Here is a 13358-nt window from a genome sequence, read left to right on the forward strand (position 1 = left end):
ATGCTGCCACTCTAGCCCCTCACCTTGGTTCTTCTCTCTCTAGCTCCTGGCTGCCCCCACTTGGAGGCCATCATCACATGCCCTGCCGTGGAGAAGCTGGTTTCCTAGACACCACCTGCTGGGGGACTCGAACTCCCTTGCTCATCTTCTTTAGGGTCCTCCCACTCAGTGTTGGTTTCCATGAGTGACACAATGCCTTCCCCCAGTTCAGCAAGGCCTGGCTGTAGTTACCGACTTCTCCTGTGGACAAGAAACTGCCTGCCTGCAGTGAGTGACTGGCCACTCAGCATATGATGACACCTTTACAAATAAAAGCAAGGGCTACCCACATAGTCCCTATGTTGGCCTATTTCTGTTAATGACAAATACTAGTTTCTTAACAGTGGGATGTAATTGAGATTTCTGGCTGCTTTTTGGGAAGGAGCAACAGACTTCATTAGATATGGCAAGCCAGGTACAGTGGCTCACACTGTAATCCAACACATTGGGAGGCTTAGTCGGCAGGATTGCTTGAGTCCAGGAGTTTGAGACCAGCCTGGGCAGCAAAGTGAGACCCCAACTCTACAAAAAAAATTAAAAATTAGCTAGGTGTTGTGGCATGCGCCTGTAGTCCCAGCTACTTGGGAGGCTAAGGCAGGAGGATTGGTTGAGCCCAGGAGTTCAAGGTTACAGTGAACTATGATGGCACCACTGCACTCCAGTCTGGGCGACAGAGTGAGAGCCTGTCTCTCTCTCTCTCTCTCACACACACACACACACACACACACACACACACAAAACAAAGTTGAGTTTACCCCAAGAAGAAATTTTGTGTTCTATTTACAAAAAATATTTAAAAGATAATGCAAAAGAATATTTGGTTTTCAACTCTTAAAGCATTTGTTATGGAGGCTAAAGTGTGGGAAATTAAAAAAAGAGCCAAAGTAAAAATAATAATAACAATTACAGAATCTCCACTATGTTTTAACACTACCTTATATCCCAATTTAATACTACTATATATCACTTTTAAATATACAAATAGCTTATGCCAGGCCCTGCCCATAGTCTCCAGGCTCCTTAAGATGCTTTTATATCTCAAACATGAAGAACTATTTAAATTGGGGGATAAAGGATAACCAGAAATCCAGTTAAAGTAACTGAAAGGAATCACACACATGCAACTCCGTTTCTAGACTCCCACACCTGTCTCAATTTCATGGACAACTGGAGAGGCCAGGCCCAGCCCCTAGAAAGCCTTAATGATTCCTGCCTCTGACCCTCAAGGAAAATGAGTTCCCTTCCCTCTGATTACATTTTTTGTTCATCCAAATAAAACTTAAAGACCTTAGTTAGCTAAGATTTCCCTACTGCCTAATTTATGTAAATGAAAAAGAAAATGATAAAATGTTTAGATCATGCTCTATCAAGACACAAAATGTGAGGGAACAGGCACAGGCTAAACAATCCTGGCCAGCCCTCCCTGCACTGCCGGAGAAGCTGCCCTGGGCCGGCAACACCATTGCCCGGTACTTTCACAATCGCCCGGGGGCTTCACAGTGAAACTGAGTCGCTAGTGCCAATTACTCTAAAGGAAAACCCAACTTTTTGTAGAGGGTGTGCATTTTTAAAACAGGTGTGAATTTCGCCCTCACCCTCACTGCTCTTCAGCACAGCAGAGGCAGTGATGCTCTTTGAAGAGATACTCCTAACCTAGGGCATGATGACAAAACCTCTGTCACCACAAAATAAATAATTTAAGTCACTTCTGAATGTTTGAGGAGCCATTTAAAAATTATGAACAATGACAAAAAGATGTATATAAGTCAAGGATGTTTAGAAATTAATCCAGATCTTAGCTGCACCCAAAAGTGCAGTATACACAAGGGACTATGACATCAATCAAGTCACAGACTTCGACTTCTTACTTCCTGTTCTGCAGAAGTCACAACACAGGCTGCTGCTGGAACTCCTTAGTTATGTACAATAGCCTGTTCCACAAGGTTTCTGTTACCATGTATGTTAGTAAAGAAATACATAAAAGATGTAGAAGATGAAGAGTTGGCCAGGTGTGCTGGCTCATACCTGTAATCCTAGCACTTTGGGAGGCCAAGGCGGGTGGATCGCCTGAGGTCAGGAGTTTGAGACCAGCCTGGCCAACGTGGTGAAACCCCGTCTCTACTAAAAATACAAAAATTAGCCAGGCATGGTGGCACACACTTGTAGTCCCAGCTACTTAGGAGGCTGAGGCAAGAGAATTTCTTAAACCTGGGAGGCAGAGGTTGCAGTGAACCAAGATCGCGCCACTGCACTCCAGCTTGGGCGACACAGGGAGACTGTCTCCAACAAAAAAAGTTGTCTTTCCATCTTGATGGAAGTTAACCTTGCTAACTGCCACAAAGAGGCAAAGAGAGGATAAAACAGCAGATGCAGGAGAGGAGAGCACCATCCCGAGGGGTAATAAGCACTGCCGTCTTCCTAATCTGCCAAGGTCCAAACCCCATGACTCCCATGCTGAAGGCTGCCAGCCCTTGCTGGCACCTGGCCAGGATGCAGGAGCCTCAGCCCTGGGCTACACAGATAGGGGTGGCTCTGCCAGGCCGTCCCCTCCATCATGGTTCAATGCCCTTCCTCCTGGTCCACCTGGTTTTGAACTCAATTAAAACATTTCCTACTCTATAATAAAGGCTTCCTGATCCCTCCCACCAATGCCCAGGAAATCAGATCCCTCTTCTTCAGTAGCCCCGGGTACTCTTCTGGAAGCTCTTTTATGGGAGACTGTATTATTTTATAGTTTCTTATTAAAATGTCTCTCTCTCCCACAATTGTGCTAGGCCCTTGAAAGCAGAGACCACAGATCAGCTGTGCTCCTCTGGCATATAGTAGGTACTCCAAAATGTCTGGTGGGGGATGAATGGACGGACAGATGGGTGGATGAGAAGGTGATAAAGCACGGTTACACCAAGCAGGGGAGTTCTGAGGTGCAAAAGCCAGGATTGGTCTCTGCCTACGCACGGGGAGGGGGCAGGAATGGGAAGATAACCACAAGCCTCAGCTCCCCTTGTGGGCTTCCCAAGTCAAATGAGGGTGGCGAATAAGAGGCTCGGTGCGTCTTTACCTAAGGATGCCAGCAGCTCGTAGTTCATCCGCATCACGTCTCTGTACAACTCCTTCTGCCGCTTGTCTAGCATGCCCCACTCCTCCCGGGTGAAATACACTGCCACATCCTCGAACACCACCGGCAGCTCCTCAAACACCACAGGAACCTCCTCCGACAACCCCTCTGCAGAAGGGTCCTGGAACAAACAGCAGCGGCCACTCAGCACCGCCTGCCAAGCCAGATGCCCGCGCAACACTTCTGGGGCCTTTGGAAGCCCTATTTCTCCTGGGAAGCTCACCAAGAGGCCCAGATGCACTCAGAGGAATGAATTTATCCATTGAAAGTCAAAGAATCAAATTCAGGAGGCCATAATTAGTAAGTTAAAACCAAGTGAGACTCGGTTAGATCCTAGGATCTCCTGGGCGGAAATGAAAGCGTATGGAAAGAAGAGGCAGCTGGGCAGAGCCTCTCACTGCATGCTGTCCTCAGAGTCCTGAGAGCCGCCTCCTGGTCACCTACAACTAAAAGGTGACCATGTGCCTCTAAGAGCACCTGCTAAAACTTCCCAATGGGATGGGAACGAAGAGGTGGTCAAAATAGTTAAAGATGCTTACGACCAGTAACTGGTTTACACATGCCTCACTGCTGAAGGAATTCAGATGATAAAAGGTTAGATCTGTTTATTAGCTTCTAACACTAAAAAAGGTCAGGAATAGGAAAAGAAATGAGCTATGCTGTTTTTCTGGATTTTGGAAAAATGAGAGTTTACGCAGTTGAACTGGATTCCTTATGATGCCAGCTCTAGGAGGAATCTCCGAGTTATTCTCGCCAGACTCCTGGAGGGGAGTTAAAAATGATTTGTTGTAAAATTCTACTTCTATGCAATAGGTGAGAAATGGGGAAGCTTCCAATGAACACAGTTTCCTTACAGGACAACTTTCCAAAGCATTCGCTAACTACAAAGGAAACCTAAGGTGGGCGCTAGAGTACTTAGTGCCCAGCAGTGCTGTGGGGAGTGGAAGGAAAGCATGGACTGGCAGCTCAGGACTCTGGGCAGATTCTGGCACTGACTATAAGAGCTCTAGAACCCCGGACATGTCACTTGCTCCAAAGTCTGTTTTCTTCCAACAAGATGAGTTTAATAGCACTTGCTCTACTGGCCTCACAGCAACATCAGAAACATTACGTCAAACAACACATGTGAAAAACTGCAATGTTTAAAAGTGCAACATGACTCCAAAGTTAAACTGTAAAAAATACTAGACAGGTGTGGTAGATCATATCTGTAATCCTAGCATTTGGGGAGGCTGAGGGGGGAGGACTGGTTGAGCCCAGGAGTTCAAGACCAGCCTGGGCAGTATAGCGAGATTCCCATCTCTACAAAAAATAAAAAATTATCCAGGTGTGCAGACACACACCTGTGGTCCCAGCTACTTGGGAGGCTGAGTGGGAAGCATTGCTTGAGCCTTGGAAGTAAAGGCTGCAGTGAGCTATGATCACACCACAGTCCAGCCTGGGTGACAGAGCGACACCCTGTCTCTTAAACAAAACAAATTTAAATATCAACTATTTAAGGGCTCTGTGATTGTTCTGTGGTTGTAGATTATTTCTTGAGATCTGTGTTTATTTTGGATTCTGAATAAAGATTATTGTTTCCTTTATACCGGAAGTAGAAATGTTCTGTCTCACTATTTACGTTTTGTTATTTGCAAAAAGGAGATAATAATAGGGCTGTTGTCCAAATTAAATGAGATAATACATGTGACGCATCTAAAACAATGCCTAGTCCATGATAAGCATGTTAGTATATGCTAACATTATGATGTCAGCAGTGGGTTATTGCTAGTATTCTTTTTTCCATCATCAGCCTGGATATACATTATTTTCAGTATAGAATCCTTCTCTGTAAGATACAGCCATCATTATAAACATATTACCTGAATGCAGGATTCTACTGCATCATTACATAAAATATCAATGTCTGAGGAGCTGTGGATGCCATCAGTGACTTCTTTTTGCCTCAAATCTGAAATGCAGTCCAGATACATAGCAGGAATTGCTCCATTCCCCCCAGGGTCCTCTAGTTCAGCTCTTGAGCTTGGCAGGAGCTCAGCCATGCTATCAAAGCCTCCCAGAGGCCCTGGGGGGTAGAATATGGGGTAATCTGCCGTGAAGAGTGGCTCCGGGCTGGCCAGGACATCTCCAGATGGGTCTCTGATGCTCCGGAACCGGGCTGCCCAGATGGGGTCCCTTGCTGCCAAGGCATCAACACAGAACATGTGGGCCTTGCTCTTGGCGTGGTATTTGAGAGTCTCCACCTTGAATGGTCCTGTATAACCTTCTATTAGTCTTGACCGTTTGTCCCTGATGGAGGGGTATTCTCGGCAAGCAGAGCAGAACAGAGCCGTCTGCTCCTCATTCATGATCAGCCACGGAAACTGCACAAACCATGACTTCTGGATGGACCGGGGCTTCAGGAGTTTCCTGTTTCTTCCTGCCCAGTCTCCCTCGATGTGTCCACTGCACGTACTGAGGTGGGAAAGGCGGGCTTTCTTCTTAGGCGGCAGGGACTGTCCACTCTCCCTGGTGGGACCTTGCACGCCCATGTCTTCCATGTAGCCCATCTGTTTTTTTCCTTTAGAGAACAGGGACGGAAGGGATTTGCTTTAAAATCCTGTAGTTAGAGCCACTGCAACTCACAGTAGCTCTGAAGAACCTCAAATATGAAAAGCGGAAAGCAAACACACACACCTGAATTTTCTTCTAGTCCTGGCCAAGTCTGCAGGCCCTTCCCTCACCTAATCCAGAAGAAAGCCAAAGGGATGGGCTTTACGGAACCCTCCCCGTCCTTTTTGTTTTTTGAATTTAAAGGACAGATACAACCAACCAAAAGGAGATCTTTGCAATCTGATCTATGAAACGTACAATCTTCAGGAGTCAAAATTTATTTATGGATAAGAACACTAACATAATAGAACATAGGATTTAAAAAAGATCACTAAAGCCACACACCGCAACTCCAGGGGAAGACAGCTACCTATCTCCTGGGCAGGCAGTTTTCATCCCCAGGTAGTTTTCCTTAAGCTATAATCTATCTTCGGATACTTTTACCTCAAAATACTGGATGCTGACCCAGTCCTCAAGAGAAACTCAAGTCTAATTCCTCTCTTATAACACAAACCTTCAAACAGATGAGGACTCTCATGACCTCACATCTTTTTTCTTCAAGCTTAACTAGAAGTTTCTTTATTCACATAGATGAAATGCAACTCAAACGACTCTAACTCCTGTGGAACCATTTCTTATGTACCAACATCAGTTCCAATGCCCAGTGGCTGAGGACTCAACATTTTTTGTGCCAGGCCAACAGACTGGTCTACAAAACTGTAAGGGCATGAAGCTGTTAATAAAGAGTCAGAAGGCTCAAAATAAGAGCCAAGCAAGGAGAAATGAAACAAAACAAATCTGTCTCTATGATACTTTCCAGAGTCACAAAGGTGTCTAGAGCTCCTTGTGGTCTGAGAGAAATCACAAGGGAAAACAAACTTCTGTGATTTGATTCACATAGGATCTTGCTCCCCACCTCCCTCTTCTCCCACAGTAGGACTTGGGTTAACTCGGTTATTTTACATAATGACAAGATGTCATCTGGCCTGGCTAAGCCAACCCTTGAACAGGAGGGTCTTATCGAAAGAGGGAAGAAAAGATAAATCCCTAGGACTTAACAGACAGCTGTTCATTCATTCATTCAGCGATTATCTATTGTGCAACAGCTGGGTGCCAGGTATTGTTCTAAGCACTAGGAATATGGTAGTAAATAAGACAAAGTCATGCCTTCATGGAACTTATAATAATTATAAATAAACATATTCTCCTGGGTAGAAATAAGACAATGGGAGATGAGAGGTTGGAGAAGGACATTAGGGGCAGTGTGTATATTTAGATATTAATCAGATGACACCTGGGAGGAGAACAGCAGCGTCAGTTGGTGGAGAACAGGGAGGGCAGAGGATGAGCCTGGAGTCCTGGGGCTGCCCCTGCTCCCTCTCCAGCCAAGCACCTGCCCCTGAGTGCAGGTCCACACTCACCTTGGTGATGCTCCAGGTGGCTCCTCTGGCCCTGGACGCTGCCAAGCCATGGCTCTGGCCCTGGTCCGAACTTACAAAACAGCTCAGGGTTGGCAACAGTTGGTCCTGAGTAAAAAAAAAAAAAAAAGAGAGAGAGAGAGAGAGAAAAGCACTGTGAAGACTGGCTCTGGGTCACAACACGAAGGAGGCATCTGTCTGCGACATCTCTCGGCATGGTGAAATAAGGGGCCGAGCAGGAAAGTAGGAGTCTTGGTGGTTCAGCACAGTGGTTCGGTGGTTTAGAAACTCGCATCTGTGAGGCCCTTAACAGAATAGGAGACTAGGAGAAAGGAATGAGGGCAAAAGGAGGCTAAACAGGTATAAAAACTATGGGTCAGAAACCCAAATGCTGAGAGGGGCCAGCCTGGTAATATAACAGAGGAAACCAGGCCAAGTTCAGGGGCTGTGGCAACCTGCAAGACGTAAGGGAACAGTAGCTACTCAGCTGCAGAAGGGCTGCCACTCGGGATGCAGGCTCAGCCCTGCCACACCGTCCTGTTTGTCAAGAGATGCCAGAAATCCATATTCTTATGTGAAAACTCCTAATAACTATATATTGGCAATTTAAAGAAGCCAAACAAAAGAAACAAAAGTCAAAAAACAAAGCAAATCAAAACTCCAAGCAGTGAGCCGTATCTGGCCCATGAGCTGCTACTTTGCAACTTCTGGTTTGGAAGAATCAGTGGTTTTCAAACTCTTTTAGCTGGCACAGGAAGACTCAACCCAGCTGCAGTCCTTCCACCCACAAAATGCTGAGATTGTGGCTTCTACTATGCCTTACACAGCAGCCAAGACGAAATAAGAAAAGCATGGTAGACAGTCGTCAACTTGCAATCAGTCAACAGTGCATATCTGTACACACATGTTGAAATACAACCAACCAACTCTGTCCTTGGCACAGAAAGTCTACCCAAAGAATCAAAGGAAAGAGCATTCAAAAAATAGACGAGATGAAAAATACACTTGTGCAAACTCTTAAACTGTTTTATCTCACTAAATCTCTACAATAACCCTAAGATAGAAATTCAGGCTTAAAAAGGCCAAAGGCACTCAAGTATCCAGTGGAGAGCTGGGATTGAGATCAGATTTCCACATTGCAAATGTGATGCTCTTGCCACCACTGCTTCCTACCTCCAGCGTCCTACGGGCTCCACAGATCCACAGGCCTAGCTTCCGAGTTTCCCTCCTGGCCCCTTGGGGCATTCTGAGGCACCAGGAGACAGAGCCAGGAGTCTAGCCCAGGCCTGCCAGATTGCCCCACTTCTCTTGACCATTTTATGGGGAGAAGAGAAACGGTGATGTGTGAATTTGCATGCAATTAAGGTAGATACGGGATCGAGCAGATAGGTGGTATAAAGATGCCTAGACAAATGCTTGGATTCCAGAAAACTCTCTCCGGTGTTCCTGACGCAGATGAGGTTGGGAATGCTGATCTAGATTGATGGTGGCAGGGATGTGGATGGGCACCCATACCCAGTGGTGCCACCAGCTTGTCGGAACCACAGAGCTCCTTCTGTTGCTGGCTCAGCAGCACCCATTCCTCCTGGAGTAAGTACACGGTGATGTCATCAAACGTCACAGGAGCCTGAAAGGAAAATGACAGCTGCTAAGTACCACCCTCTTCCTTAGATTTATCTTCCAAAAGTGTTCCTGACCACCTGAGGGTACCCTGCATGGGAAGGGGTGTTGTCAATTTACATGCAAGGCCCACACCCCATATCTCCCCACCTGGGTACAGATCATAGTGAGAACGAGACTCGTTTCTTCCGGGAAGTGCCATGCGCTGAAACAAAACTGACCCATGAAGGAGCTGGCTTAGGAGCTTCTCCGTCCCCTCCCTGCGTGCTCTTCACCCGCCTCCCACAGGCCCGTTCCTTCTCAGCCAGGGGCTGGGCAACAACTTAGGGCACATTCTTTCATGGAACCTTAAACATGGTAAACCTTCACTTAGGAAGATGTGTCCGATTTCTAGAAATAGCTGAAAGTCATTTAGAACTATGTCTGTGAATGATGAAAACAGGCAATGCTTTGGGGCTGAGATCTACATCCCGTGTGGCTTGTAAAGGGGCTCTGTGGGGCAGGGAGTTCAGAAAGTGCTTGGAGGAGTTCCAGATTAAGACGGCAGATTAAACAAGCCCATTTAATTTGGTTTATTCCCTGTTAATTTAAAAGCCCATCCCCCAAACAAAACCCCCACTATAACAGGGGGCACAACAAGGAGACGACCGCAATATGCTCTTGGAAACCGAGAAGCAGATGAAAAAGCAGTCACTCAGCAGATCCAAGAAAATCAAATCCTCGCCTGGCAGCAGGCAAAGCGGAGAACCACCCAAGGTACACTCTGCATCCTCAAAAGCTTGGTATCTTCCAGCACGGGAAACCTCTAGCACAGGAGGGCAGGCAGGCAGCCCAATGGAATGAGAACTAGGGGAGGGCTGTGCCCCAACAAATGCCTCGCCAGGTTCTTGACACGAGGCTCCAGCTGATAAGCCCGTCCTCCCTCTCACAAGCACAGAGTTATTAGAGTTTTGGTCTTCCACTGCTAAATGTCAGCAGACTGGACTACCAGACACTTGGGGAAAGGATCTAACAGGGACTGTAGAGACCAAAACAGATGGGAGGTGTTGGGGTGGCGGCGGGATTGCTAAGAAAATGTAAGGGAGGCATGGAGAAAAAAACTTAAAAAAAAACAACCTATCATCCAGTCTCAAAGAGGTAAGGTACTGCAGCCACACAACAAAGTGTTATAAAAGAAATCAACAGAAAAAGTAGAAATGTTTTATCATTTTAAGTTTTGTGCCATGAAAACATTACCTAAAGAAATTTTAAAAAGAAGTAAATCAATCAAATTATCAACAAAAAACAAATTTCTCAGTCCAAAGAAAAATAACATTGGGAATAGCAGCATGCCATTTAAAAATAGGTGAAATATCGATTTTAACCTCGACAGTAGACATTTCTTGAGGAAAATGACACAGATCATTCTTACTGGTCACTATCATAATAGATTTTTCTTATGGTGACTGCAAAAAATTTGGACAATAGAAATAAGCAGAAAAAAATGTATTAAGATCACACACATTCCCTTTATTGAAAAAGAATTACTTTTCATTACCCTTCTTTCCTGAGAACCTGTTAACATTTTATATATAACCTCCCAGTCTTTAGTCTATGAATATGTATGAACAGTTTTAAAAACAAAAATGGAATTGTACTGCCAAATGTGTACATTTAAATAACTATTTGCTGTAGAGTGTCTTCCAAAGCAAAATGAAATATTTCCAAAAACCGACTGGAAGACAGGCTCCACTAAAAGAAAGTGGTCACACAGGAAAGGAATCTCCATGAGATACAGCCTAGGGACAGACAATGTGGGGAAGCATTGAAGAGATCCCCAAGATTAGGCTGAAGGCAGATTCAGGATGACTGCTGTATCCCAGGACTGAAGGGCAGCCTGTCCAGATTGGGGCAGGTTAAAATACTTGTGACTCAGGACAGCCGGGGTCCCTCTTCATGCCCATCCTTCCCGGGCATGCACAGGTGAGCATAATAAGGACCAAGGAACCATCACGTTAGCTCCACCTGAGAAGGAGCATGGCTAGGACTGTCCATTTGGACAATAGCGTCTTCCCAGCAAGAGTGATAACACTAACACCTGGTACCTCTCTTAAACAATATTATAGCAAGAGCCTTCTGATTCTAGGTGACTGCAATGTAAAGAAAACACAAATCTGCATGAACAAGAGGAGTTCCTCATCTATGTGTAATGCAAAGAATATCTCCCGATGTTTTATTTTAGCGGTTCCCACTCTACAGGGTAAAGCTGTCTGAATTCTCAGTCTAGCACCAAAGCCCCCTCAGTCTGAATCTAACCCACTTTCTAACTTCAGCTCTGTGCATTGCCTAACTCAGAACGTCTCCTCCAGCCAGACTCATATCACTGCAATCACCCAGCTTATCTCGCACCTTTCCTCTCTCTACACTCCCAATCTTTAGATCCTGACTGCCCACTTCCTCCCACTGACTTAGAATCCACCCACCCATAAAGTTGCGATTCACGTTCTCTTTCAAGAAGGATTTCCTAACCACCTGGCCCACGCATTTATCCTTCTCCTGAGCAAGGAAGGCTTTGTATCTCCCCTAGAGTCCAGTGTTAAGGCAATCTATGCTGCTTGGTTGATTTTAAAACTTCCTTCATCAACACCACCCTTCTCCCCACAACCATGTTATATGGAAAGTATTTTATAGGCACTTAATTCATTTTTTTCATTCAACACACATTTATTACTTAAGTGTTTCTATGTGCTTGGTGCATGGTAATTCAAAGATATGAGATTAAAATCTATCAGGAGGTGACAGACAACTAAGATGCAGGTGCAATAATAGAACCATGTTCAGAAAAAAATGAGAAAGGAGTATCAGTCACTTGTACAGGAAAGATAAGAGAGGGCCAGGAAACAGAAACATTGAGGCAACAAATACATACAGAAACAAGTACACATATAGACTTCTCTTTGGGGGCATCAACAGCACAGTCTCCCAGGAGGCACATGAGGGGGCGGGCCGCAGTGTTCTTCAGAGCACCCACACCTTGCAGCAAAAGGGCTCCTGTAGTGATGCTATTTTATAAGCATTCCTATTGAATGAGACCCTATTAAATGCCAGGAGCTGCTCCACTGTTCTAGCCGGGGATGTAACAGTCAACAAATATGTAAATAAATAAATAAACATGAGAATTTTGTTGAGTGATAAGGGTTGGGAAGAAAATAAAACAGGATCATGGGATAGAGCATGGTGGGGAAAAGTCTGACCCGTATCCATTATTCTGCCAGTGACAGGCAAGATGTCCTACACTCAATGTGGGATATCAATCCAATGGCCTCAGATGGCTTTTAGTTAATAAAGACCACAAAACAGCACCCAAGAGTCTAGTAATAGACCAAATCACTGTCTCACAAGGTAGTCTCCCAGTTCCGAGCCATAAAAATGCTGTTCAGAGTGGAGCTGTAGAACAGCACCGCTATTCCTTGTCATTCATTTGCAATACATCTTACACTGCCAGTTGGTTTTGTAATTACTTTATTTCACTCTTGTATGAAGTTCTCATTTCCCATATTAGAAAACAACTGTATTTGGGAAGGGCGAGCATCTTTCTGAGATACCTTAAAATAAAGATTAGAATCAAGGGTGAAATTTCCAGTCTCTGAGGTTTCACTTAGTGGTTGGACCAGAAAAGGAATCAGGTTTCTCCTCTACCTTCCAAAATGTTTGTACAATCATGCATTGCTTAACAACGGGGATAAGTTCTGGGAAATGTGTCCTTAGGCAATTCTGTCATTGTGGAACATCACAGAGTGTACTTACACAAACCTACATGGTACAGCCTACTACACATCTAGGCTATATGGTATACCCTTTTGCCCTTAGGCTACAATCCTGCACAGTATGTTACTGTACTGAAAACTGTAGGCAACTGTAACACCTGGTACGTATTTGCGTATCTAAACATAGAAAAGGTAAAAATACGGTAGAAAAGACAAAAAAAAAAGGGTACATCTGTATTGGGCACTTACCATGAATGGAGCTTGCAGAACTGGAAGTTGCTCTGGGTGGGTGGGTGGGTGGGTGAGTGAGTGAATGTGAAGGCCTAGGATATGACTGAACACTTCTGTAGACTTTATAAACACTGCACACTAAGGCTACACCAAATTTATTAAAAATTTTTCTTTCTTCAATAAATGAACCCTAGCTTATTTTAATTGTTTTATAAACTTAATTTTTTAAACTTTCGACTCCTGTAATAACACTTAGCTTAACACACATTGTACATCTGTACAATATTTCTCTTTAAATATCTTTGTATTTTTATTTATTTTCTAGCAAACCATTCCGTCAACAAAAGGTATTTTTCTTTATATTCCATGAGGTTTTCTATTTTAAATTTTTTTTTTTTTTTTTTTTACTTTTTAAGTTTTGTTAAAAACTAAGACACAAACACACACATTAGCCTAAGCCTACACAGGGTCGGGATCATGAAGATGTCACCAGGTGATAGGAATTTCTCAGCCCCACTGTAGTCACAGGGAATGTACGTGACAGCCGTGTTGATGGAAACCTTGCTCTACAGCGCATGACCGTATTTCTCTCTTCTC

The 13358-nt window shown here is 44.6% G+C and overlaps 1 protein-coding gene across 11 annotated transcripts in view; it reads right to left on the minus strand.

The window, feature by feature from the left end:
• Positions 1-13358, minus strand: part of ZNF862 (zinc finger protein 862) — a 45180-nt gene that overhangs the window by 29948 nt on the left and 1874 nt on the right. For 8 of the 11 annotated variants that reach the window (XR_004183087.1, XR_004183088.1, XR_004183086.1 and 5 more), the window contains exons 2-4: positions 7168-7272; positions 5017-5714; positions 3098-3275 (exon numbers count right to left, since the gene is read on the minus strand). Coding sequence is in view for 5 of the 11 variants with exons in the window: in XM_021936399.2 (XP_021792091.2) it covers positions 3098-3275; positions 5017-5714; positions 7168-7272 (981 nt within the window). In the remaining 6 variants the exon portion in view is untranslated. Of the gene's footprint in view, positions 1-3097; positions 3276-5016; positions 5715-7167; positions 7273-8337; positions 12725-12779; positions 12821-13358 lie in introns of those variants that run through there. The other 3 variants (XM_021936397.2, XM_017957320.3, XM_021936398.2) reach the window with 3 other exon arrangements.

This window comes from Papio anubis, chromosome 4 (assembly GCF_008728515.1).
Source record: "Papio anubis isolate 15944 chromosome 4, Panubis1.0, whole genome shotgun sequence".
Lineage (NCBI taxonomy): Eukaryota > Metazoa > Chordata > Mammalia > Primates > Cercopithecidae > Papio > Papio anubis.